This window comes from Giraffa tippelskirchi, chromosome 4 (genome assembly GCF_054371585.1).
Source record: "Giraffa tippelskirchi isolate mGirTip1 chromosome 4, T2T-mGirTip1v1.2.pri, whole genome shotgun sequence".
NCBI lineage: Eukaryota > Metazoa > Chordata > Mammalia > Artiodactyla > Giraffidae > Giraffa > Giraffa tippelskirchi.
The window spans coordinates 89784187-89810676 of record NC_137278.1 but is presented as its reverse complement, the minus strand read 5'-3'; the positions used below and the strand labels follow the sequence as shown (position 1 = coordinate 89810676).

At 37.3% G+C, this 26490-nt stretch overlaps 2 protein-coding genes across 11 annotated transcripts in view; one reads left to right on the top strand and one right to left on the bottom strand.

The window, feature by feature from the left end:
• The window catches only part of EXOC6B (exocyst complex component 6B), a 760794-nt gene that overhangs the window by 153339 nt on the left and 580965 nt on the right, over window positions 1–26490 (top strand). For all 10 annotated transcript variants that reach the window (XM_081482978.1, XM_081482980.1, XM_081482979.1 and 7 more), the window contains 3 exons: window positions 11417–11464; window positions 13199–13289; window positions 13400–13445. In XM_081482978.1, the coding sequence (XP_081339104.1) occupies window positions 11417–11464; window positions 13199–13289; window positions 13400–13445 (185 nt within the window). The remainder of the gene's footprint in view (window positions 1–11416; window positions 11465–13198; window positions 13290–13399; window positions 13446–26490) is intronic.
• On the bottom strand, window positions 821–7881 carry LOC145544531 (tumor necrosis factor ligand superfamily member 12-like). The gene is made up of 2 exons (XM_081587439.1): window positions 7872–7881; window positions 821–1536 (listed from the first exon to the last, which is right to left on the bottom strand). The coding sequence occupies exons 1-2, from the start codon at window positions 7879–7881 to the stop codon at window positions 821–823; spliced, it is 726 nt and encodes a 241-aa protein (XP_081443565.1).

The window sequence follows — 26490 nt, the reverse complement described above, 5'->3', positions numbered from 1 at the left end:
GTGTGAAGAGCCTGTGAAAATTCTTGAACTCTAGAAATAAGTTTAGAAACTGGAAAAGGTTAATATTACCTACTATCTGTATCATTTGAACATAGCAATGAAATTCCTGTGTTCTCTAGGATGCCAGTTATTATTATTTTTTGATTCACAGTATGTGTTTGTGTGTGTGTGTAGGTGTGTATAAATATATACACATACCATACATATGTTCTCTGAATCAAGAAGTAGCATTCTAGACAAGCAGTATATAGTAGCCTTTATTTAAATAAACATGGTATGTTTCTCCATTTATTTAGATCTTAATTATTTAAAATCCATCAAAGAGGTTTTTAAAAAATTTTTTTAAATTATGAAAGTATGATAACACTTGTCAGATGGTTTGGAAAACAGAATAAAGTTATATATAGTTCCACTATATATTACAATTATGTTTTAAGTAGATAATTTAAGATTTTTTTTTATGACTTATTCCCTTTAATATCCACTTATCAACATTTAGTCACAATAATAATAAAAATAATATCCATTTTAAAAATCCACAGGGAATTAGCAGGGGAGGAGCCTGTCCTGGTCTCTGACCCCTCACATTCGGGAACTCCTGGCCTAGTCCCAGTCTCTCTGGCATCTGGCCCCTCTTAGTGCCTGAAGAGGGGGTATGGAGGACCCATCGTCACCCAGAGTACAGTAAACACAGTGTCCTTGGGGCTGCGGCCAGGGTTGGGGAGTCAGGAGATAAATGGGGTTGGGGAGCTAGTGAGGTGGAGAGCTGGAGGTGGGGAGAGCTGTCAGAGAGGCTGGGAATATTTGTGTGGCATGGACATCACGTGAGCCCTGGCAGCCTTCCGGGGGGAGAGGCAGGTCTGGGGGAGGAGCAGCTCAGGGTGGGGCAGAGGGGACAGGGATGCTCAGAGAGCGGCTGTGGGGACAAGCCACGGGGAGACCAGGGCCCTTCAGTGAACCTGAAGAGTCCAAAGTAGGTGAGGAAGGGGGCAGCCTTGAGATGGGCCCGGGGGAGGGTGCGGATCCCCCGGGAGGACCCTGGCCACAGGGGCAAGAGCCCTGACACCTGGCAGAGACGGAACTGGGGCCCAAGGGAACTGGCCGCAGTGGCCGAGAACTCCTCCAGGCAGCGCAGGGCCAGTGTGTCATCCACCAGCAAGTCCAGCTTCAGGTAGACAGCCTTCCCCTCATCAAAGTGCACCTGACAGTACAGGTAGTACAGCCCAGCCCAGGTGACCATAAATTGCCCTCTCTGGCGGTCATAGTGCAGTGGGTTGGAGCTGTTGATTTTGGCCTCCTCCCAGCCACTCACCGTCCTGTCCACACCTGCCTGTGCTCCGTCTTGTGGGTGAACTTCATAGTGGGCTGCAACTGCTCTGCACGCCCTTGGTTTCCGGCCTTTAGATGCATTTCTGCGAGGCTGAACCAGTTTCAGGAAAGGAACAGCATCCTGGCTTTCCTCAGGCTGGGGGTTCAGGTCCAGCAGGTCCGGGTCTTCCTCTGCCACCAGGTCCCTCTGGGAAGGCTCCTGCTGAGCTCATGGAGGAGCTACAAGGAGCTCATGGAGGTCCCTTTGAATCGACCCCAGATGGAGTCCCTTGTGCCGAGCCACCTTTAGCAAAACCAAAACATAACACCTAAGATTTTTAATTGGAGTTTTAATATCAAACTTTCAGAAATTCATAGCATGAATAAGCAGAAAAGTAGAAGGATACAGTAGACCTGAAAAGCAGTATGAACCAATTCAACATAATTAAGGTTTATACAGTTTTCACACAATCAGTTCAGTTCAGTCACTCAGTCATGTCTGACTCTTTGCGACCCCATGAATTGCAGCACGCCAGGCCTCCCTGTCCATCACCAACTCCCGGAGTTTACCCAAACCCATGTCCATGGAGTCGGTGATGCCATCCAACCATTTCATCCTCTGTCGTCCCCTTCTCCTCCTGCTCCCAATCCTTCCCAGCATTAGGGTCTTTTCCAATAAGTCAACTCTTCGCATGAGGTGGCCAAAGTATTGGAGTTTCAGCTTCAACATCAGTCCTTCAAATGAACACTCAGGACTGATCTCCTTTAGGATGGACTGGTTGGATCTCCTTGCAGTCCAAAGGGCTCTCAAGAGTCTTCTCCAACACCACAGTTCAAAAGCTTCAATTCTTTGGCTCTCAGCTTTCTTCACCGTCCAACTCTCTCATCCATACATGACCACTGGAAAAACCATAGCCTTGACTAGATGGACCTTTGTTGACAACGTAATGTCTCTGCTTTTAAATATGCTATCTAGGTTGGCCATAACCTTCCTTCCAAGGAGCAAGCGTCTTTTAATTTCATGGCTACAGTCACCATCAGCAGTGATTTTTGAGCCCCCAAAAATAAAGTCTGACACTGTTTCCACTGTTTCCCCATCTATTTCCCATGAAGTGATGGGACCAGATGCCATGATCTTAGTTTTCTGAACGTTGAGCTTTAAGCCAACTTTTTCACTCTCCTCTTTCACTTTCACCAAGAGGCTCTTTAGTTCTTCTTCACTTTCTGCCATAAGGGTGGTGTCATCTGCATATCTGAGGTTATTGATATTTCTCCCGGCAATCTTGATTCCAGCTTGTGTTTCTTCCAGCCCAGCGTTTCTCATGATGTACCCTGCATAGAAGTTCAATAAGCAGGGTGACAATATACAGCCTTGACGTACTCCTTTTCCTATTTGGAACCAGTCTGTTGTTCCATGACCAGTTCTAACTGTTGCTTCTTGATGTGCATACAGGTTTCTCAAGAGACAGATCAGATGGTCTGGTATTCCCATCTCTTGAAGAATTTTCCACAGTTTATTGTGATCCACACAGTCAAAGGCTTTGGCATAGTCAATAAAGCAGAAATAGATGTTTTTCTGGAACTCCCTTGCTTTTTCGATGATCCAGCGGATGTTGGCAATTTGATCTCTGGTTCCTCTGCCTTTTCTAAAATCAGCTTGAACATCTGGAAGTTCACAGTTCACGTATTGCTGAAGCCTGGCTTGGAGAATTTTGAGCATTACTTTACTAGTGTGTGAGATGAGTGCAATTGTGCAGTAGTTTCAACATTCTTTGGCATTGCCTTTCTTTGGGATTGGAACGAAAACTGTCCTTTTCCAGTCCTGTGGCCACTGCTGAGTTTTCCAGATTTGGTGGCATATCGAGTGCAGCACTTTCACAGCATCATCTTTGAGGATTTGAAATAGCTCAACTGGAATTCCATCACCTCCACTAGCTTTGTTCGTAGTGATGCTTTCTAAGGCCCACTTGACTTCACATTCCAGGATGTCTGGCTCTAGGTGAGTGATCACACCATCATGATTATCTGTGTCGTGAAGGTCTTTTTTGTACAGTTCTTCTGTGTATTCTTGCCACCTCTTCTTAATATCTTCTGCTTCTGTTAGGTCCATACCATTTCTGTCCTTTATTGTGCCCATCTTTGCATGAAATGTTCCCTTGGTATCTCTAATTTTCTTGAAGAGGTCTCTAGTCTTTCCCATTCTGTTGTTTTCCTCTATTTCTTTGCATTGATCACTGAGGAAGGCTTTCTTATCTCTCCTTGCTATTCTTTGGAACTCTGCATTCAGATAACAGCAGGATACAAATTCTATTCAAGTTCCCATAGACTGTAGAGCAGGAGACCCTGAAACATATCCAGGGACATAAAACAGGGCTTCCCAGGTGGCTCAGTGGTAAAGACTCTTCCAGCCAATGCAAGAGACTCAGGAGACTCGTTTTGATCTCTGTGTTGGGATCAATCCTCTCGAGGAAGAAATGGCAAACTACTCCAGTATTCTTGCCTGAGAAATCCCATGGACAGAGGATCCTGATGGACTACAGTCCCTAGGGTCACAAAGAGTTGGACACGACTGAGCCCACACATACACAAATGCAAAAGAAGGTGCAAAAATTTCATGGTCTGTAGGTATTGAAATCATACAGAATCTGTTTGCTTATCACAGTTGAATTATGTTAGAAATAAATATCAAAAGATACTCAAAAATATCCCACATATTTTCAAGTACCATGTGACATTTACCAAGAGAGATCTTGACTTAGCCGTTGAAAGCCTCAATAAAGTTCAGTTCAGTTGCTCAGTTGTTTCTGACTCTTTGCAACCCCATGGGCTGCAGCATGCCAGGCTTCACTGTCCATCAACAACTCCCAGAGTTTACTCAAACTCATGTCCATTGAATCGGTGATGCCATCTAACCATCTCATCCTCTGTCGTCCCCTTCTCCTCCTGCCTTCAGTCTTTCCCAGCATCAGTGTCTTTTCCAATGAGTCAGTTCTTTGTATCAGGTGGCCAAAGTATTGGAGCTTCAGCTTCAGCATCAGTCATTCCAATGAATATTCAGGACTGATTTCCTTTAGGATTGACTAGTTTGATCTCCTTGCAGTCCAAGGGGCTCTCAAGAGTCTTCTCCAACACCACGGTTCAAAAGCATCAATTCTTCGGCACTCAGCTTTCTTTATAGTCCAACTCTCACATCCATACATGACTACTGGAAAAACCATAGCTTTGATCAGACGGATCTTTGTCGGCAAAGTAATGTCTCTGTTTTTGAATATGCTGTCTGGGTTGGTTATAACTTTTCTTCCAAGGATCAAGCATCTGTTAGTTTCAATAAAGTTAAAAGACTGAAAAAACACAGAGGTTGACTGTAGAGAAGGAAACATTTAAGTGAGAAATTAATATGAAAATGAGAAATTAATATGAATGATACTTAAAAAATGATGTGTTTGGAAATTAAATGTGCATGTTTAAGTGATGGATGTATCTAGAAGCCATAACTAGGAAAATTAGAAAATATTTGTAATAGAATAAAAATGAAAGGAAAATTTATCAGATTTTGTTGCATGCAGGTGAAGTTGCTCTGTGCAACTGAATATGATGTGGAATCTTGAATGAGTTATGAAAAAAAAATAATGGACATTAGCAGAAAATTTTGTGAAATTTGAACATAATCTGTGCTTCAGTTAATAATACTGTTATCACATGTTAATTTTCTGTTGTTTTTTTTTTTGTCTTAGTATTTCTTTACATTCTCAGAATTGGATTGAAAATGTCACGCCTCATTCAAACTGAAAAAAACATCATAAAAATAATAAACTTTCTAGACTTCTAGCAGTAATACTAGATGCCAGAGTAAGTGGAACTATATCAAAGTTTTGAGTGAATATAAGTTAGAAATCTAGGATTCCATTCATGCTTAAGCAAACAAGTGGAACCAAATGTCATAAATTTTTCTAGCTAAGCAAAAATTCATAAGTTTCTAAAATATATATATTATACCTATTTTACTTTTTTATTTCATATTCAGTGCTTCCATTTTATTTAAATGCTTTCCAATTTCTCCCTCTTATTTTTTGTTGTTCTTTCTCAAGCCTTTATCGAGTGCATTTAAATAAAATGGGAGCACTGACTATGAAATTGAAAAAGTGAAACAAACTAGATAAAAGTAAAAAGTCATACTATAGTCCAGTTATTTTTAAATATGGCTGTTTATTAGAATCACTTCTGAAGCTTTTGAGAAGAAAACAATACCTTGGCATTTGTATTTTACAAAAAATTTCAAGATAATTCTAATGTGCATCTGGATTTTAAAAAGTGATTGCAGGTTTTTCTATTAAATGGTAGTTTCAGTGATATAGAATTTACTGTTTTCTGTTGACCAGTCATGATACAATGGTGTTAAAATGAGTAATAGCTACATAATCACAGTAGTAAAAAATATTTTATCAGTTTTCATGATCAATAGCCAGATAAAAAATAAAAGATAATTACAATTGCAAGCTATAATGGAAACATGATTAACTTAATGATATAAAATACTTACATACAATTTGAGGGGCTAAGTAGAGTGATGTGGTAATTGGAAGTGCATAATTCCAAGTGTTTCATCCACCCAGCCAGTCTATGTTTTTTGGTTGGTGCATTTAATCCATTTACATTTAAGGTAGCTGTCGATATATATGATTCTATTGCTGTTTTCTTAATTGTTTTGAGTTTATTTTTTGTAGGTCTTTTCCTTCTCTTGTTTTTTCTCCTTAGAGAAGTTTCTTTCTCATTTTATATCCTGCTGTTCCCTTCTGCCTTGTTCCTTTTGCATTTTATATCATGCCATTCCCTTCTGATTTCTGTTGAGAAACCAGCCGATAACCTTATAGGAATTCCCTTGTATGTTATTTGTCATCTTTCCCTTGTTGTTTTTAATATTTTATCTTTGTATCTAATTTTTGTTAGTTTGATTACTATGTGTCTTGGTGTGTTCCTCCTTGGGTTTATCCTGCCTGGGAGTCTCTGTGCTTCCTGGAGTTGGTTGAATATTTCCTTTTCCATGTTAGGAAAATTTTCAGCTGTTGTCTTTTTAGAGATTTTCTTGGATGCTTCCTCTCCTCTCCTTCTGGGACCCTTATAATGTGAATGTTGGTGTGTTTAATGTTGTCCCAGAGGTCTCTTTGGCCGTCTTCATTTTTTTTTTTTTTTTTTGTTCTTTTTTCTATATTTTGTTTTGTGGCAGTGAGAGCCACCATTCTGTCTTCTAGACCAATTACCTCTTCTTCTGCCTGTTATTCACTATTGATTCCTTCTACTGTATTGTTCATCTCTGTTTGTTCTTTAGTTATACTTGGTTTTTGGTAAACATTTCTTGTATCTTCTCCATTCTTTTTCCAAGATCCTGGATCATTTTCACTGTCATTTTTCTGAATTCTTTTTCTGGAAGGTGCCTATTTCCCCCTTTTTTAGTTGTCTTCCTGTGATTTTATCTTGTCCCTTCATCTGGGACATAATTGTCTGCATTTTCATTTTGATTAACTTTCTGTTTTGTGGTTTTTCTTCTTGCGGCTGCAGGATTGCAGTTTCTTTTGCTTCTGTCTGCCCTCTGGTGAATGAGGCTAAGAGGCTTGTGTAAGCTTCCTGATGGGAAGGACTAGTGGTGGGAAAAACTGGATCTTGCTCTGGTGGGCAGGGTTGTGCTTAGTAAAACTAATCTGGGGACTTCCCTGCTGCCAGTGGTTAACACTTTGCCTTCGAATGCAGAGGGTGCAGGTTTGATCCCTGATTGGGGAGCTAAGATCCCATATGCCCTATGGCCAAGAAACCAGATCATAAAAAGCAGAAGCAATATTGTAACAAATTCAATGAAGACTTAAATTAAGAAAAAAAAGTAGCCCAGTTGTCTGCTTATGGATAGGGAATTGCACTCCCTCTTTGTTAGTTGTTTGGCCTGAGGCAACCCATCCCTGGGGTCTACAGGTTCTATGGTAGGATTAATGGTGACCTCAAAGAAGGTTCATCAAGGGGCGCCTCCCAGGACTGCTGTTGCCAGTGCCTGTGGTGAGCCTCTGTTGACCCATACCTTCATAGGAGACCCTCCAACAGTAGTAAGTAGGTCTGGTTCAGTCTCCTGTGGGGGATCACTGCTCCTTTCCCCTGGGTCCTGGTGTGCTCAAGATTTTTTTTATGCCCCCCAAGTGGGTGTCTCTCTTTCCCACAGTCCTGTGGAAGTCCTGTTATCAAATCCCACTGGCCTTCACAGTCAGATTCTAGGGGGATTTCTAGTCCCTTTGCTGGATCCCCTGGCTGGGAAGCTTGATGTGGGGCTTGGAACCTTCACAACAGTGGGAGAAGGTCTTTGGTATTATTGTTCTCCAGTTTGTGGGTCGCCTGCCCGGTGGGTATGAGATTTAATTTTATAATGATCGCATTCCTTCTACTGTCTTGTTGCAACTTCTCCTTTGTCTTTGGATGTGAGGTATCTTTTTGTGGTGGGTTCCAGCATCCTCTTGTCAATGATTATTCAGCAGCTAGTTGTGATTTTGGTGCTCTCGCAGGAGGAGATGAGTACATGTTCTTACACTCAGCCATCTTGAACCCCTAGATATGCTGTGTAGATGTCCTCTCATTGTTATGTTCAAGTAGTATTGAAATAGTAATTATCTTTCTATCAGAAGCTTTGATTAGGCTTCTGTGGGTGTTTTAGAGTTTTGGTTTGCATGAAATTGGTTTAGTGGGCCATGATCAGTATTTTTAATAAAAATTGAAATAGAATGGAAAAGGGAACAATATTACAGTATTACATGTAGTAAGACAACATTGTTTCTTGAAAATTTTCTCTGTGTGTGTGTATTCCCTATACTTGTGTATCAGGTTGCAATGTAAAATATATTTCTTACAATGTTCAGTTCAGTTCAGTCGCTCAGTCGTGTCCGACTCTTTGCGACCCCATGAATTGCAGCAAGCCAGGCCTCTCTGTCCATCACCAACTCCCAGAGTCTACCCAAACCCATGTCCATCGAGTCGGTGATGCCATCCAACCATCTCATCCTCTGTCGTCCCCTTCTTCTCTCGCCCCGAATCCTACCCAGCATTAGGGTCTTTTCCAATGAGTCAACCCTTCGCATGAGGTGCCCAAAGTATTGGAGTTTCAGCTTCAACATCAGACCTTCCAATGAACACCCAGGATTGATCTCTTTTAGGATGGATTGATTGGATCTCCTTGCAGTCCAAGGGACTCTCAAGAGTCTTCTCCAACACCACAGTTCAAAAGCATCAATTCTGTGGCGCTCAGCTTTCTTCACCGTCCAACTCTCACATCCATACATGACCACTGGAAAAACCATAGCCTTGACTAGACGGACTTTTGTTGGCAAAGTGATGTCTCTGCTTCTAAATATGCTATCTAGGTTGGCCATAACCTTCCTTCCAAGGAGTAAGCGTCTTTTAATTTCATGGATGCAATCACCATCAGCAGTGATTTTGGAGCCCAAAAAAATAAAGTCTGACACTGTTTCCACTGTTTCCCCATCTTTTTCCCATGAAGTGATGGGACCAGATGCCATGATCTTAGTTTTCTGAACGTTGAGCTTTAAGCCAACTTTTTCACTCTCCTCTTTCACCTTCATCAAGAGGCTCTTTAGTTCTTCTTCACTTTCTGCCATAAGGGTGGTGTCATCCGCATATCTGAGGTTATTGATATTTCTCCCGGCAATCTTGATTCCAGCTTGTGTTTCTTCCAGCCCAGCGTTCTCATGATGTACTCTGCATAGAAGTTCAATAAGCAGGGTGACAATATACAGCCTTGACGGACTCCTTTTCCTATTTGAAACCAGTCTGTTGTTCCATGTCCAGTTCTAACTGTTGCTTCCTGACCTGCATACAGGTTTCTCAAGAGACAGATCAGATGGTCTGGTATTCCCATCTCTTGAAGAATTTTCCACAGTTTATTGTGATCCACACAGTCAAAGGCTTTGGCATAGTCAATAAAGCAGAAATAGATGTTTTTCTGGAACTCCCTTGCTTTTTCGATGATCCAGCGGATGTTGGCAATTTGATCTCTGGTTCCTCTGCCTTTTCTAAAACCAGCTTGAACATCTGGAAGTTCACGGTTCATGTATTGCTGAAGCCTGGCTTGGAGAATTTTGAGCATTACTTTACTAGCATGTGAGATGAGTGCAATTGTGCGGTAGTTTGAGCATTCTTTGGCATTGCCTTTCTTTGGGATTGGAACGAAGACTGACCTCTTCCAGTCCTGTGGCCACTGCTGAGTTTTCCAGATTTGGTGGCATATCGAGTGCAGCACTTTCACAGCATCACCTTTGAGGATTTGAAATAGCTCAACTGGAATTCCATCACCTCCACTAGCTTTGTTTGTAGTGATGCTTTCTAAGGCCCACTTGACTTCACATTCCAGGATGTCTGGCTCTAGGTGAGTGATCACACCATCGTGATTATCTGGGTCGTGAAGATCTTACAATGAGTTTGAGGTTAAAAAAAAAGTTTCAGAAATATCTTTATAAAGTAAACAAAGCATTCTAGTAGAGTGTGATGCTGAAATTAGTGATATTTACAGAAGGTTGAATTTTATGAGATCTCCTGTTTACATGAAAAAAATCTAATCATTCTTAAATAATGATCACTCAGGGGCTGCCCACACCACTTTTATTCACATTGTTTAAAAGCTTTTTCTTATATTGAACTAATATTAATCCCATTTTTGAATAATGTCCATGTATTGGTTTGAATAATAAGCTCTTCAGTCTCAGTTATTCTAGACCAAGAATCAGCAAAGTATATCTTCCAGGCCAAATCCAGCTTGCCTCCTAATTTTGCAAATGAACATGGAAACATATTAGAACATAGAAACACCCATTCATTTATGTATGTATATGGTTGCATTTTTGTTTCAGTGACAGTGAATGTGGTAATCTGCTCAGAAAATGATAGTCCAGGTATAGTGTATAGTTTTGGGCAAAATTTTCAAAGGTGTGTTCCTAAAACACTGGTTTCCTGAGATGATCTTCAGTGAAAGGATTCTTCATAAAATAAGTTGGAAAACACTGTGTGATATCTCCTTAGGCATTTACAGTGCTATAGAATATTAAATGCTTCAGAAGTCCCCAGTAAACTAACCTTTTTAGTATTATTTCCCATACATATTATGTGTATGTGTGTCTATGTTTGTGTGTATACAGAGTGCAGAGTATCTATTAACTAAAATTTGTTGGCATTCTGAGGGACATAATAGAAAATGCTGGGTTAAGGAAGTATCTTAAACATAAGGAGAAGCAGTTATTGGTGGAAGTATAGGAAGCCTCTATTAAAGAAAGATTTAGAAGTTAATATTGCTCATGTTTTGATAATGTTTAAGAAGGTGGGAAAGTTACTATTCTATAAACTTAATTTTTATATCTACTGATTCTTCAAGAGTGGCTACCAAAACGAGTGGTGCCAATTCATTTTAATTATGAATTCTATGTAAATTTAAAGCTTGTTTACCTGATTTTTTACTATCTGATGGATAAATTAATTTAGAAAAGAGGGAATATGGAAGTGTTAGGAACTATCAAGAATTAATGATCCAAGAAATTAAGATAAAATGTTTTCTAAAATTAGATTATAAGTAGAAATATTTGACATGAGTTCAGTTCAGTTCAGTTCAATTCAGTTGCTCAGTCATGTCTGACTCTTTGCGACCCCATGGACTGTGGCATGCCAGGCCTCCCTGTCCATAACCAACTCCCTCCCGGAGTTTACTCAAACTCCCTGAGTTAAAAAGTTCAACTGATGCTCAAGTAAGGTTCTTTGTGGGTTGTTTTTTCTATTATAGTTTTTCTTTCCATTTCAAATGAAAGTGTGATCTTTAGTTGTGTTATATTAGTTTGTACTATTTCAAACTGAACATATTTTTTAGTGTTTTTTTTTTATTGTTCAAAAAGTCATATAGATGTTCAGTAGAAAAGTTAATACAGTTTAATCCCAGGAGAATACAACTAAACCAAAATGTGGTGAAATATGGAAACGATCTGAATACCTACACTAAATCTTTTCATTTAAAATCTTCATCTTAATCAAACTATTGTCTAGATATTTATTATAAGTTTAAATTGTCTTCTCTCCACAGAATCAAGTGACGGATACTAACAGAAAACTACAACATGAGGGAAAGGAAGTAAGACCAGTTTACCTTTTGAAAAAATCTTTTCTGTTTCCTGTCATTCTCTTTGATGATTATGTTCCTGATTTAATGGCTTGTGAGACCATAAGCTTCATGTTGGAGGAACTTGGACAGTATCATTGCTTCTCATAATGTTTGTCTGAAGTAAATGAATATAACCACTAGAAAGGTTAATGAGAGTATGTAGCCTTCCTTAGTTGTATTTTTAAATCACTTGAGTAGTCATAATATGGCCAGTGCTGTTGCCTCTGCCTAGAATCTTCTTTCTCCAATGTTTATGCACTTCAGATATTTGCTCATGTTATCTCCTAATGAGGCCTTTACTAACCAACTTATTTAGAATTGCAGTCTCACTTTCACCTTTTGTTTTCTTTTTACCTTTCCTGCTTAATTTTTCTCCATTGCACCTATCATGCTCTGATATTATATAGTTTTCCTTATATGTTTGTTTTTTTGGTCTCCTTCCAGTAGAAATTAAGCTCCATGAGGTCAGGACTTTTTTTTTTTTTTAAATACACTGCCATATCCCCTCTACCTGCCTAAATAGTGACTGGCACAACATGAATGTGCCATAAGTATTTGTTAAAAAAGTGAATCATTGATTCTATTAATTGACATATTCACCATTTAAATCATAGTTTATAAGATCGTTTGATATCCGTTTTCTCACTTAATCCTCATGGCCGACCTATGACAAAGTTAGGACTAGTATTTGGTTGACTGGGAAAATAAAACAGATGATTTGCAAAAGTTTACGTAGTAATTGGTATGGCTGAGACTAAAACCCAAGTTTTCTGACTTATAGTCTATTACTGTTCCCTGTATTATGTATCTTCCTTATTGCCTAATACTTATTTAATGTTTAATAATCTTTAAGATTAGCCTTTGATTGTCTTATCAGTAACTTAATCACGACCTCTTCTCTCTCTCTCTCTTTTTTTTTTTTGGCATAGTATCTAAGTAGCTAACATTTTTTAGGTATGGATATGGGATGAATTCTATAAGAGGTCAAGTAGCTTATTGCTTTTTGAAAGTTTGTCTCACATATTTTTAAGTTTTTGCAAAGAGCACAGTTTCTTCTAGTTTTATTGTCTGTGACTTCAGATGGAAGACTTTAAAACTCTATGAGATATTGTAAAGTAATTAGCCCCCAACTAAAATAAATAAATTTATTAAAAAAAAAACAAAAACAACTCTATGAGAAGATAAGTACTTGAGTTACTCTTCGCTAAACTGGAACTCTTGGAAAAGCCACAACTTCTAAGTGTGTGGTTTATTCTCTATTGAAATAGGGATTTAGTTAAAGATTATTTTCAAGATTCATTTGAAGCTGTATAAGAAGGACTGTTTTCCTCTAGGCATCTAGCACTGATGAAAGAAATATAAGATCTTCTTCGACTGATGAAATCATAAGTCATGAAAAATCTAAATAGGTTTGGAGCAAATCTGCAAGTTTTTTCTTTTTTCCTGGATAGCCCCTGAATTTTAAGATTTCATTTCACCTGGCATTTCCTAGTGTAGTATGTATGCATCTTGGGGAGAAAGGGGGAAACCATGCAGGGATGTTTTGCTGGTTGAGAAAGGCAGTTCCTTAGTCCACTTGTCAGGTCTTACTATGAAATTGTCTGGGATGTTCCTGATGAATTGAACCTAGAGTGGAAAAATGTGACTGAAAGCTTTTTACTTACAGCTTTTGGCATAATTCAGTTTTTTTTCCCTCTTGCCAAGCTGGTGATAGCAATGGAAGAGCTGAAGCAGTGTCGACTACAACAGAGAAATATTTCTGCCACTGTTGATAAATTAATGCTGTGTCTTCCAGGTGAGAAACTGGATATAGAGTAGAATTCTTGATGCAGTTTCTTTAGCTTTAATTAGTCTTTCACTTTCTCTAAATTATGCTAATGTGCTCTTTTTCCCTTCTCTTTAAAGTTCTGGAGATGTATAGTAAGCTGCGGGACCAGATGAAAACTAAAAGGTAAGATTTTTTTTATTGAATACTTTGTGTTATCTAAAATTTGTTATTTAGAATTTTTTTAAAAAGTCCATATTTAGCATAACCTTTCAAAAATAATTAAGTCCATAAGACATCTTCTCTAGCCTTTTGTATATCTATTGATTCATCCTGAGAGTTACTATTATTTACATATACTAGTGGTATGCTGATGTATTTTGTCATGTATTATGTTTAAGAAAAAATACTACACATAGTTTGATTTTTAGAAGACCTGGTTTTTTAGGGGAAAAGCATATAACTGTTTTAGTGATAGTTAATTTCAGAAATATGCTTTGGTTTAGAAAAAATAGTTACTGGTTCTGGAGGTTCTCCATTGAAACAGGACCAATAATGTGTATCTGTGTGTGTGTGTGTGTGTGTGTGTGTGTGTGTGTGTGTGTGTAGACAGAGAGAGATTGATTTTTTTTTTAGCAAATTGGTTCACATGATTATGGAGGCTGGCAACTCCAAAATCTGCATAGTAGATTAGTAGGCTAGTTAGTGTCAGCGAAGAGTGAATACTATTGCCTGAGTCTGAAGACAGTCTGCTGGCCAAATTCCATCTTCCTCTGGGGAGTTTAGTCTTTTTTCTATCAAGGCGTTTAACTGGTTTAATGAAGCCCACTCACATTATGCAGACTATTCTTCTTTACTCAAAGTCTACTGATTTAAGCGCTGATAATCTTGTGTCAAAAATACCTTCACAGAAATATTCAGAATAATATTTGATCAAATCTTTGGGTACTATGGCCTAACCAAGTTGACATGTAAAATTAACCATCACAAGGGGCAAAGTCAAGGTTAAGCTCAGAGGATTGCTTTCCCATGTATTGTTTTAATCTGGGTTTATTCCAGAGGAAACTTTATAGTGACTCTTTGGAAGAATCCCAAACTAGAGTAAGTATCCCCACTCTCTGCCCTGGGGTATCCTGCAGTATGATGGGGGTTTGTGAAGCTTTATAAACAGGACACATCTTCCTGGAATGTTAATTTTGCCTAGTTTTGAGGGAAAACGTACAGAATTAAAATATATTAATACTGAAATAAGATTAAAAATATTATGAATAAAATTATAAGTCCTCAAGACTTTTAAAGTTAAAACATGAAGCATCAGTATTTTTTTAATTTCTTAGGGCAGCTTCCCAGACTGTCTTTTCCCCAGGAGAACATATTCATATAAGCGAACACAGATTGAACAGTATGAGAAATTCTGTTTAGTGTGATAGAAAGTAGTATTATTTCCCTGATAACCTTTTTACGAAGTTCTAGAATTATAGAGAATTACAGAGATTAAAAAAAAAAACAACTTTGGTATCAACTTCTCTGAATTAACAAATAGTAACAATTCTGGTTTTAATTCATATATATATACTTATAAATATTTATGGCATATATAAACACATGATCAGAGAGAGGTAAAGATGTACATTTTAAAAAATTCAGATAGAACTCATCCCCTTCCTTAATCCTATTCCTTTCCTTTCTCCTTTGAGGAAACCAGTATCATAAATCTGGTATTTCCTTCTAGTCCATGTTTTTAATGTCCAAAAATCGTATATTGTATTTTTAAAAACATTTACATGAATAGTTCTTGTCTTTGTTTTTTTGAGATTCATTCATTCATTCAATAAACATGAATTGAGTACCTACTGTGTTGCTAGGCATTGCTCTTAGTGCTAGGGATATAGCTCTGAAAAAAATAGACAAGAATATCTGCAATCATGGGCTAACATACTAGTGGAGAGCTTTTTAAAACTTATGTGTAGAGATCTAGTTCACTTATTTTAATTGCTTTATAGTAGTCCATTATATGAACAATCTGCATTTCTCCTCTTAATTCAAGTGATAGTCATAAGTGCTATTGACCAATATTTCCAGCTCAACCTTTTTCTGGTGCATAGAGTAAGATTGTATTTTGGGGGCCCCCTTGAGCTGTATCAACACCACATACTGAGTTGCCCTCCTGTATGGTATCCTCCTTACTTTCAGTTCAGTTCAGTTCAGTTGCTCAGTCGTGTCCGACTCTTTGCGACCCCATGAATCGCAGCACACCAGGCCTCCCTGTCCATCACCAACTCCCGGAGTCTACCCAAACCCATGTCCTTACTCTACTTGGGCTCTAATACCTAATGTTATGCTTCTCTCCTGCCTGAATGCCCTTCTTATCCCCGTTTGGCCCTGACACAGCTGCCTTCCTATACAGACTGTCTTACCTCCCTAGGTCCTTTGTATCCCATGCTGGTCCATCTTACCCCTTATTCACCAGTATATGAATGCTCTCGTTTATTTGGATCTTCTTTAACTGTTTTCTGTTTTTCAGTGAACAAGTGTTATATATCTTTTGTCATATTTATCCCTAATTGTTTGATATTTTTTGATGCCTATTTTCAATGGTATTACTTTTTAAATTTTAATTTTCAGTCATTTATTACTAGTATACTATTAAATTTGTGTATTTATCTTTTATTCTGCAACCTTACTAAATCATTTACTAATTGCAGTAGCTTTTTTGTATATTGCATTGAATTTTCCATGTAGCTGATTATTCTCATCTGCAAATAAAGACCGGTATATTTCTTTCTCTCCAATTGGGATGCTTTCTTTTTCGATTTGGTTTACTTGTCTTGTTGAACTAGTTAGAGCCTCTGAAAATGAAGTGAAAGTGAAAGTCGCTCAGTCATGTCTGACTCTTTGTGACCCCATGGACTATACAGTCCATGGAATTCTCTAGGCCAGAATACTGGAGTGGATAGCCGTTGCTGTCTCCAGGGGATCTTCCCAGCCCAGGGATAGAACCCAGGTCTCCTGCATTGCAGGCAGATTCTTTACCATCTGAGCCACAAGGGAAGCTGGTTAGAGCCTCTGGTACAGTGTTATATAGAAATAATGAGGCTAGATATCTTTGTCCTGTTCCTGATCTTATGGGGAAAGCATTTAACCATTAAATCATGTGTTAGGTGTAATTTTTTTGGTACATGTAATCTATAAGGTTGAAGAAGTTTGCTTCTATTTCTAGTTCTTGAAACTTTCTATTAGGAATGAATATTAGTTTTGTCAAATGCTTTTTCTATGTAAGTAATATGATCATCGTGCATGCTAAGTTGTTTCAGTTGTGTCTGACTCTTTGCAACCCTATGGACTGTAGCCCACCAGGCTTCTTTGTCCATGAGGGTTCTCCAGGCAAGAATACTGGAGTGGGTTGCCATGCCCTCCTCCAGGGGATCTTCCCAACCCAAGGATAGAACCTACATTGGCTCCTGCATTGGCAGGCAGGTTCTTTACCACTAGTGCCAGGTGATCATATGTCTTTTAAGAAGTGCTTATAGTTTCTTAATATGATGATTTATATTGAATGTTAAATGTTAAACTTGCATTCATGGAATAAACCCCACTTGGTCATGATATACTGTCCTTTTTAATATGATGTGTTGTTTGATTTGCTAAAATTTTGTTAAGGATTTTTATATCTGTGTTCATGAGAAATGTTTATCTGTGGTTTCCTTTTTGTGTTATATCTTTTTGGAATCAGATTCATGCTAGCCTTGTGAATAACTTGGAAAGTTTTCCGTCTTTGATTTTCTGGAAGAATTTGTATAGTGTTAGTAATTATTTTCCTTAAACATTAATTATTTCCTTAAACTTGGTAGAATCTACCATTGAAACCACTTGACCCAGGAGATTTGCATGTTTTTGGTAAGAAAGTTGTTCACTACAGATTTAATTTTAAAAATAAATACATGGCTGTTTGCATTTTGTCTTTCTTGAGAAAATTTTGTTTATTTGTATCTTTCAAGTAATTTGTCCATGTTATCCAAATTGTTGAATTCATTAACAAAAATTGTTAATTGTATTGCTCCATTATTTTAACATGTAGAATCTGTAGTGATACTTTCTCTTTGATTATTTATGTTGATGATTTGTCTTTTCTGTCTTTGTTTCTGTCTGTCTCTCATTATTTTGACCAGTTGTTTGTCAATTTTATTAAATTTTTGAAAATAGCGTCTTTAGGTTTTATTGTTTTTTTTCCTTATTTTTCTATTTTACTGATTTTTGATATGAGGAGAAAGGGACAACAGAGGATGAGATGGTTGGATGGCATCACTGACTCAATGGACATGAGTTTGGGTAAACTCTGGGAGTTGGTGATGGACAGGGAGGTCTGGTGTGCTGCAGTCCATGGGGTCACAAAGAGTCAGATACGACTGAGCGACTAAACTGAACTGAACTGACTATTTCCTTTCTCCTATTTAATTGGGGTCTAATTTGCTCTTTTTTTTTGGTTGAAGTATAATTGATTTGCAATGTATTAGTTTTAATTGCACAGCAAATTGATTCAGTCATACACACATGCACACACACACATGTCTGGCTTGCTGCAGTCCATGGGGTTGCAAAGAGTAGGACACGGCTGGGCAACTAAACAGCAACGCTGTCTATATCTATCTATCTCACATCTTCTTTATCCATTCATCTGTTGAGAGACACTTGGGTTGCTTCTGTATTTTGGCTAATTTGCTGTTTTTTTTCTAGCTTTTTTAGGTGGAAGCCCAGGGCATTGATTTTGGTTCTGTTTTCTAATGTAGCTATTTAAAGCTGTGCATTTCTCTTTAACAGTGCTTTAACTGAATCTTACATGTTTTATAATGTTGCAGTTTTTTTTACATTTATTTAAAATATTTTCTAATTTCTGTTGTGATTTTTAAAATTTATTTCACAGACTATTTAGAAGTTCATTTGTTAATTTCTAGATATGAAGGGATTTTCCAGATGTATCAAAATTGATTTATATTTTAGTTCATTGTGTTCATAAATGTAAAATGTATGATTTCAATCTTTTATATTTTTTGAGAGTTGTTTTATGGCCCAGTTTTATGGTTTTGGTGAAAATTACATGTACACTTTAAAACAATATATATTGTTATTGAAAAGAGCATCTTTAACTATCATTTAGACATACTGGTTGATAGCATTGTGCAGCTTTTCTACATCTTAATGATTTTGTATTTGTTATTTGCTGACAGGGGAGTGTTGAAATTGCCTATTATGATTGGACTTACATATATGTTCTTTTTAGTCTTTCAATTTTTGCAGTACATATTTTGAAGCTCTCTTATTGGTTGTAAACACATTAAGCATTGTTTTATTTTCTTTATGAAAGGACCCATTCATTATTATGGGAAGTTCTTCTTCATCCCTGGTAATATTTTTTCTGAAATATATGTTGTTGGTATTAATATAGTCAGCCACTGCTGCTATCTTTTTGCTTAATTTTTACATTGCCTATTTTTAATAATACATTTTTCTAAAATATTTTTAACAGCCTCATTGAGATATAGTTCATATACTTTTCACTTCATTTATTTAAAACATACAGTTCAGTGGCTTTTAGTGTATTCAGAGTTATGACCATCATCACAGTCAATTGTAGAATGTTTTTATTCTTCACAAAAGAAACTTTGAGCCCCTTGGCCATGAATATTCAATTTTTTCCTGTCCTCTGCCTCCCTTGCCAGCTACTGGGAATCACTGATCTGTTTTCTGTGTCTTCATATTTCCTTATTCTGGACATTTCATATAAATGGAATCATATAATATATGCTTTTTTGTGATTGGCTTCTTTCATTTAACATAATGTTTCCCAGGTTAATCCATATTGTACCATATATCAGTACTTCATTTCTTTTTATTGCTGAATATTCCATTGCATGGATGTACCACATTTTATTTATCCATTCATTAGTGGATGAGCATTTGGGTTGTTTAAGTTTTAGGGTTTTACAAATAATGCTTCTATGCATTTTTGTTTACAATTTGTTGTGTGGAAATATGTTTTCATTTCATTTCCCTTGGCTTTCTTGGAATGAAATTTTGCTGCTGCTGCTGGATCATGGTAATTCTGTTTAACTATTCAAGGAACTGCCAGATTGTTTTCCAAAGCAGCTGTGCCATTTTACCTTACCCCCAGCAGCATATGAGGATTTGATTTTCTATACATCCTAGCCAGGACTTAGAATTGTCTTTTGATTATGGCCATCTTGGTGGGTATGAAATGGTATCATATTGTTCACCTTCATTTTTGAAATCTATTTTTGATGGATTCTAAGTTTATAGATTCATTTGTTCTTGAGATGTCTTTTTTTTTTTTTTGTCTTCTGGCTTATATAATTTCTGAGGAAGAAGTTTATGAACAGCTTTTTTTGGTCACTCCCCTTATTGTGTCTTTTCTCCAGCTATTTTAAAACTTTTGTCTGTAAAATTTGTTCTTAGCAATTTGATTTTGATGTGCTTTTGTATAAATATGTATGTATGCATTCATGTATGTGTGTATTTATCCTGCTTGTGGTTTGCGAGTTTATAATTTTCATAAAATCTGAAAGATGTTCAGATACTATTTTTCCAAATAATCTTTTTTTTGGTCCCTTTTCCATCTTCATTCCGAGATTTCAGTTGTATCTATGTTGGACAACTTCACAAAATCCCGTAAGTGATTTGAGGATCTTTTTTTCCAGTCTTTTTTCTCTGTACTTCATATGGGATAGGTTTTATTGATGTGTTCTTTTTCATTGTCAAATCTTTTAATTTCATCCAGTGAAATTTTCATTTCAGATGATATATTTTTCATCTTTAGGAGTTCCATTTGGTTTTTTATGTTTAATTTCATTTGTTATTTTTCATCTTTTAAAAATACATGTTACAGTGCTCTGATTTCTTTGCTTATGTACTTCTTGGCTAGTTCTGTCATTTTTGGTATTTTGGATTTCTCTGAAGATTGTTTTTCCTAATTATAGGTCAATTTTTGGTTCTTTTCATGTCTTGTACATTTTGATTAGATAATGGCCATTATATTATGTTGCTGAGTGTTTGAATTTTGGGGGATTTTCTTTCTTACAGGATATTGATCTTTGTTTTGGCAAATAATTTAGTTGTTGGCAGATCCATTTGAATCCCAGTCTCATCAGACCCCATTTTTAAGCTTGGCTAACTTTTCCTTTTGGGGCTTCCCTGGTGGCTCAGCTGATAAAGAATCCGCCTGCAATGCGGGAGACCTGGGTTTGATCTCTGGGTTGGGAAGATCCTCTGGAGAAGGGAAAGGCTATTCACTCCAGTATTCAGGCCTGGAGAATTCCATGGACTGTATAGTCCATGGGATCGCAAAGAGTTGGACACGACTGAGAGACTAAGCACAACTTTTCCTTTATTCCAGGGGTCGCTTGGAGTAGTATTCATCTCCTTTGAAAAACTCTGAAATCTCCAAGGGCTCTGCACTTTGGCTGTTCAGAGTTCAAATGTTTTCTCTGTCTTGTCTGAGCTCCTTGAGGTATTTATCTTACATCTCCCTTCTGTCTCTCTCCTTCCTTGTTCTTCCTGGCTTTCGTTCCCTTCCTTTTCTTTCCTTCCCTCCCTCCTTTATTCCTGTTTGTGCAGAATTTTACTTTTCCTATGCCTGGCCTAGTACTCAGCAAAGGCTCAAGGGAACTCTTGTATAAATTTGTGCACTTTTTTCTTCATTGCTTCCCTTTTTTGAGGAAATTCTGCACAACCTTAAGGTGTATCATTATTCCTGAACTGCATCTCAGATGCTAATTCTGCTAAGTTGTTGGGCTCTGTTTGGGTTTTCTCCGGCTGTGTCCATGATCTAGAAATCACATTCAGGTAACTATTAAGTTCACCTTGTTTGTTTTCCTTTTTTCAGAGACCATAGTTTTGTGTTATTTGATGTTCACTGTCTGAAAGCAGTTGTTTAATGAATTTTAGCTAGTTCCCAGGTGGTGTTAGTGGTGAAGAACCCGCCTGCCAATGCAGGAGGCATAAGAGGCATGAGTTTAATTCCTGGATTGGGAAGATCCCCTGAAGAAGGGCATGGCAGCCCACTTCAGTGTTCTTGCCTAGAGAATCTTATGGCAGAGAAGCCTGGCAGGCTACATTCCATAGGGTCGCAAAGAGTTGGACATGACTGAAGTGACTTAGCACACACATAGCCAGTATTTTACTTCTTAAGAGTGGGAGTTCATTCTCTTCCTTTTTATTCCTTCATGACTGGAAGCTTAGTTACTTTTTTTTAAAGCTATAAATACTGATTATAATACTAGGTTTTGTGCTCCCTGAGGAAAGCTGTCTTGACCATCTTTCTATCATTAGCTCATAGAAGGAATTAAGTATTTTTTATTAATCATCTTTAATTAGGAAAGACACCAGTGTTTTCTGTGCTGAAAGCTTTTATTTCATATTCTTATCATACTCTGAATTAAAAAAAAATTCTCATAGGTAGTTGTGATCCACTTTAAAAGATCACTTATTAGAAATTTAAAGCCTGTCATTGTGAAAGAGTGCCATGTGCTGTGCTGTGCTTACTTGCTCAGTCGTGTCTGACTCTGAGACCCCATGGACTGTAGCCCACCAGGCTCCTCTATCCATGGGGATTCTCCAGGCAAGAATACTACATTGGGTTGCCATGCCCTCCTCCAGGGGATCTTCCCAACCCAGGGATCGAACCCAGGTCTCCTGCGTTGCAGGCGGATTCTTTACTGTCTGAGCCACCATGGAAGCCCAAGAATACTGGAGTGGGTAGCCTATCCCTTCTTCAGGGTATCTTCCCAACTCAGGAGTGGAACCGCAGTCTCCTGAATTGCAGGCAGATTCTTTACCAACTGAGCTACTTGGGAAGCCTGGAAGAGTTCCATACTATGGCAAAAAAGTACCAAAATTTAATTTGCCTGTAATCAACATTCCTCTTTTTAGAATAGCATTCAACTATGTCTAAGTTATTCTGACCTTAAGTTATCCAATTTTTAGGATTATTTTGACTTCATTTCCTGCCTCATTTTTGAACATTTTTTTGCTTTTATTTCATTTATGTTCTTTCTGCTCACGTCTCTGTTAGGGAATCTGCATGAAGTGGGGAGAAGGGGAGAACTAGCACACATGCAAATGAAACTTAACAGTTGGCTTTTGATTCCATTTTAATAATGTTTAGTTTTAGAGGTTGTCGAAAGTAATGTCAAAGTTGTGTGCTAGATTTCCATAGCCCCTGGAAATAGAAGTTTTTTCTTTTGTTGTCTACTATAGAGGAGTTTAATTGGAGAATCATGGAAATTTGAATGAATCCTATTGATCTATTATTGATGAAATATGAATATGTTAGGGAAAGAACAATGGAGAAATAAAGTAACATTTTTTATTGCCAGAAATCACTGGATTTTATACTAATTAGCCTTGAAAAATGTAGCGTTATTTGACAGACCAGATGTTTCCAGCATACAGCCATGTGTCTCATCAGTGAGTGTGCCTGTGTCTGCAGGCAACATTGTTAGATTTTTCTCACTCTGTAAACAGTGTTCCAAAATATAACTAGACCCTAAAGTGTGTTTATCTTTTGGCTTAATTTCTGAGTTTATATCCATTCTAAAGTTTCTCTCTAGAGGAAATGCATTTTATTGCACATAGCTCTTCATACCTAATTGTAGTATAAACACCATTATGTTTACACTAAACCATGTAAATTGTACTGTTTTTGAGTCTGTAACATTTTGATAAAAGCAACCATTTCAGGTTAAACTATATTTGTAATTTTATTTCTAAATTTAGGGGAAATAAATTTCTTCTCTTCATTTATTTGGATTAAAATTTTGATTTTTGGAACACAGGAGGGGAAAATATAAACAAAGAAAACAAGTAAATCCCACCTCTAGACTTTAGTGTTTGTGGTATTAAGTGCATTGGAGTAAAAAGAGTTTAAGTATCTACCATGAAATTCATTCTTAAAACCTAGAGTAGAACTAGAAGTCTTTCGCTTAAAGGATAAGAACTGAGTTTTTCCTCAGTTCAGTTCAGTCGCTCAGTCATGCCCAACTCTTTGTGACCCCATGGGCTGCAGCACACCAGCCTTCCCTGTCCATTACCAACTCCTGGAGCTTGCTCAAACTCATATCCATCGAGTTGGTGATGCCATCCAACCATCTCATCCTCTGTCGTCCCCTTCTCCTTCTGCCTTTAGTCTTTCCCAGCATCAGGGTCTTTTCTAATGAGTCAGTTCTTCACATCAGGTGGCCAAAGAATTGGAGCTTCAGCTTCAGCATCAGTTGTTCCAATGCATATTCAGGGCTGGTTTCCTTTAGGATTGACTGGTTTGATCTCCAGCAGTCCAAGAGTTTTTCCTATACTAAGTATATTATGGGAAATGTGGAAATTAAAAACATGAAGAAGAAATTTATTACCTTTAATGTTTCTATCCGAAGGAAAGAAACGATCACAGTTAACATTTTTTTATGTATTTTCCTAGTCATTTTCTATGTACTTGTTTGTGTGTGGGCTTAAATTTAGTATATGTAGCCATACATCGGAGAAGGTGATGGCACTACAGAAGGTGATGGCACTTCTGAACAGTTAGTACAGAACCTAACTCCAGTACTCTTGCCTGGAAAATCCCATGGACGGAGGAGCCTGGTAGGCTACAGTCCATGGGGTCGCTAAGAGTCGGACACGACTGAGTGACTTCACTTTCACTTTTCCCTTTCATGCGCTGGAGAAGGAAATGGCAACCCACTCCAGTATTCTTGCCTGGAGAATCCTAGGGACGGCGGAGCCTGGTGGGCTGCTGTCTATAGAGTCACACATAGTTGGACACGACTGAAGCGACTTAGCAGCAGCAGCAGCCATACATAGATATATATTCATAATTTACACATATATATGTATTTATAATTTTGAAAAACATGATTATACTTGTAAGTTCTACTTTTTGAATTAACTTTCATTCAACAATATTGTGAACATTTTGCTATTTTATTATTCTTTGGATATACATATATACTACATAGATATATCATACTCTGTTTAACCAATTTTTTGTTAATAGAATTCTAGTTTAGTATTTTATTTGCTAATATAAATAGCTATAATTCAAGAGGCTTATACATATTTTTGTGCATCTAATTTTTTTGGGGGGGAGAAATGCAACTGTTTAGAATAAGTGTTTGGTATTATTTTTCATTGAAAACTTGTATCAGTAATATAAATTGGTTTACCAACAGGCTGTGAATTCTCATTTATTGAAACTTCTGATGGTAATATCCATTACCTTTTAGGAAATCTTTGGCAGTGTGAATGACAGAATCATATTTTTGACTTTGATGTCTTCATACCAGTCCAACTTCTTTTTTCATGTTTGCCTTTTGGGGTGCTCTTGTGACTTTTCTTTTGCTCATTGCTTTAAAAAAAAACCCTCAAATTTATACATTGCAAATAATCTGTACTAGGTTGTTGTTTATTCTTTATTCTTATTATGCTCTTTTTATATATACTTATTTTGTTTTTACTTAGTCAACTGTACCAATCTTAGTTTTGTTTGTTCTCTTATGCTAAGGGAAGCTTTCCTACCTAACAGGTAAATCTTGTCCCTATAATTATTATAAAATGTCCTTCTGTGTTTCCAGCAATATTTGTTGTGTATTAATATAGCCATTCAAGTACTTTTATGGTTACATTTTGGGTATATATTATTGTAGCTTTTACTTTAACCTGTTTGTATCTGTGACTCTAAAGTGGGTTTCTTGTAGGCAACATACAGTTGGATCATGCTTTTTAAATACTATCTAACAGTGTCTGCCTTTTAATTAACGAACTTATTAGTCCATTTGCATTTAATATAATTGTTAATATGGTTGGGTTTTACTCGCTATTTTTCATGTCTTTTTTGTTCTTATTTATCTTTTACTCCTTTGTTGTATTAAGTATTTTGTAGTATACTATTTTAATTCTTCCATAAATTTTTGTGAAAATTTTATTTATTGTTTATTTATTTAGACTGTGGTGGGTCTTCATTGCTGTGCACAGCCTTTGCTGAGCACAGCTGCGGCAAGTGGGGGCTACTCTTCACTGTGATGCGTGGGCTTCTCACTGCAGTAGCTTCTCTTATGGTGCACAGGCTTAGTAGTTGTGGCACACAAGCTTAATTGCTCCAATGCATGTGGAAACTTCCCGGACCAGGGATAGAACCTGTGTCCCCTGCACTTGCAGGCAGAGTCTTAACCGCTGGACCACCAGGGAAGCACCGTAAATTTTTTAACAATGTGTTTTTTGAGTTGCTTGTTTTTTTAGAGGTTATTCTATGGATTATAATCTGTTTTTTCATTTGTCATAGACTATTTGTCATAGTCTGTTTTAGGTCATTGCTGATATAGTTTTGATGTAGTATATAGAAGTAGTTTTGCTTCAACTTAGCTCCATTTCGTCCCTCTTCTTTAGTTTATATTTTATCTATATATTTTATAAAGCCAACATGCAATATTATAATCATTGTTTTATAAATGTCTTTTACTGCGTTAAAAGAAGAAAAGAGAAAAAGCTATGTTCAGTGTTTTATACTCAGCAGATATTCATTGTTTCCTGTGTTCTTCTTTCTTTTTTTTTCTGTGAATTCACGTTACTACTTGCTATCATTTCCTTTCTGACTTTCATTAGTATTTCTTGTAAGGAAGCTCTGTTAACTAGGAATTCACTCAGTCTTTGTTTTTCTGGGAATATATTTCATTTTCATTTTTAAAGGTTAGTCATCTGCTAATGATTGGTCCAGGGTACTCTAAGAAACTTGAGCCAATAAACGTATCTACCCTTTCCCAGTGGATTTGTTTGTGGATTAGGGACTACATTAAAAATTCAGGCAGTTTTCAACTCTGCTGAGCTTTTATATCCTTCTCCTATGTGCAAGCCTGAAGCCTGCTAGTCAGCCAGGGCTGTGTACAGTGCTTATGCCCTTTTGGGTGTTACCTGTGTGTGCACAGCCTCTGAGTCAGCTAAGGACACACAGAGAGCTATCAGGTTATTTGTATTGCTGAAGCCTGGCTTGGAGAATTTTGGGCATTACTTTACTAGCGTGTGAGATGAGTGCAATTGTGCGGTAGTTTGAGCATTCTTTGGCATTGCCTTTCTTTGGGATTGGAATGAAAACTGACCTTTTCCAGTCCTGTGGCCACTGCTGAGTTTTCCAAATTTGCTGACATATTGAGTGCAGCACTTTCACAGCATCATC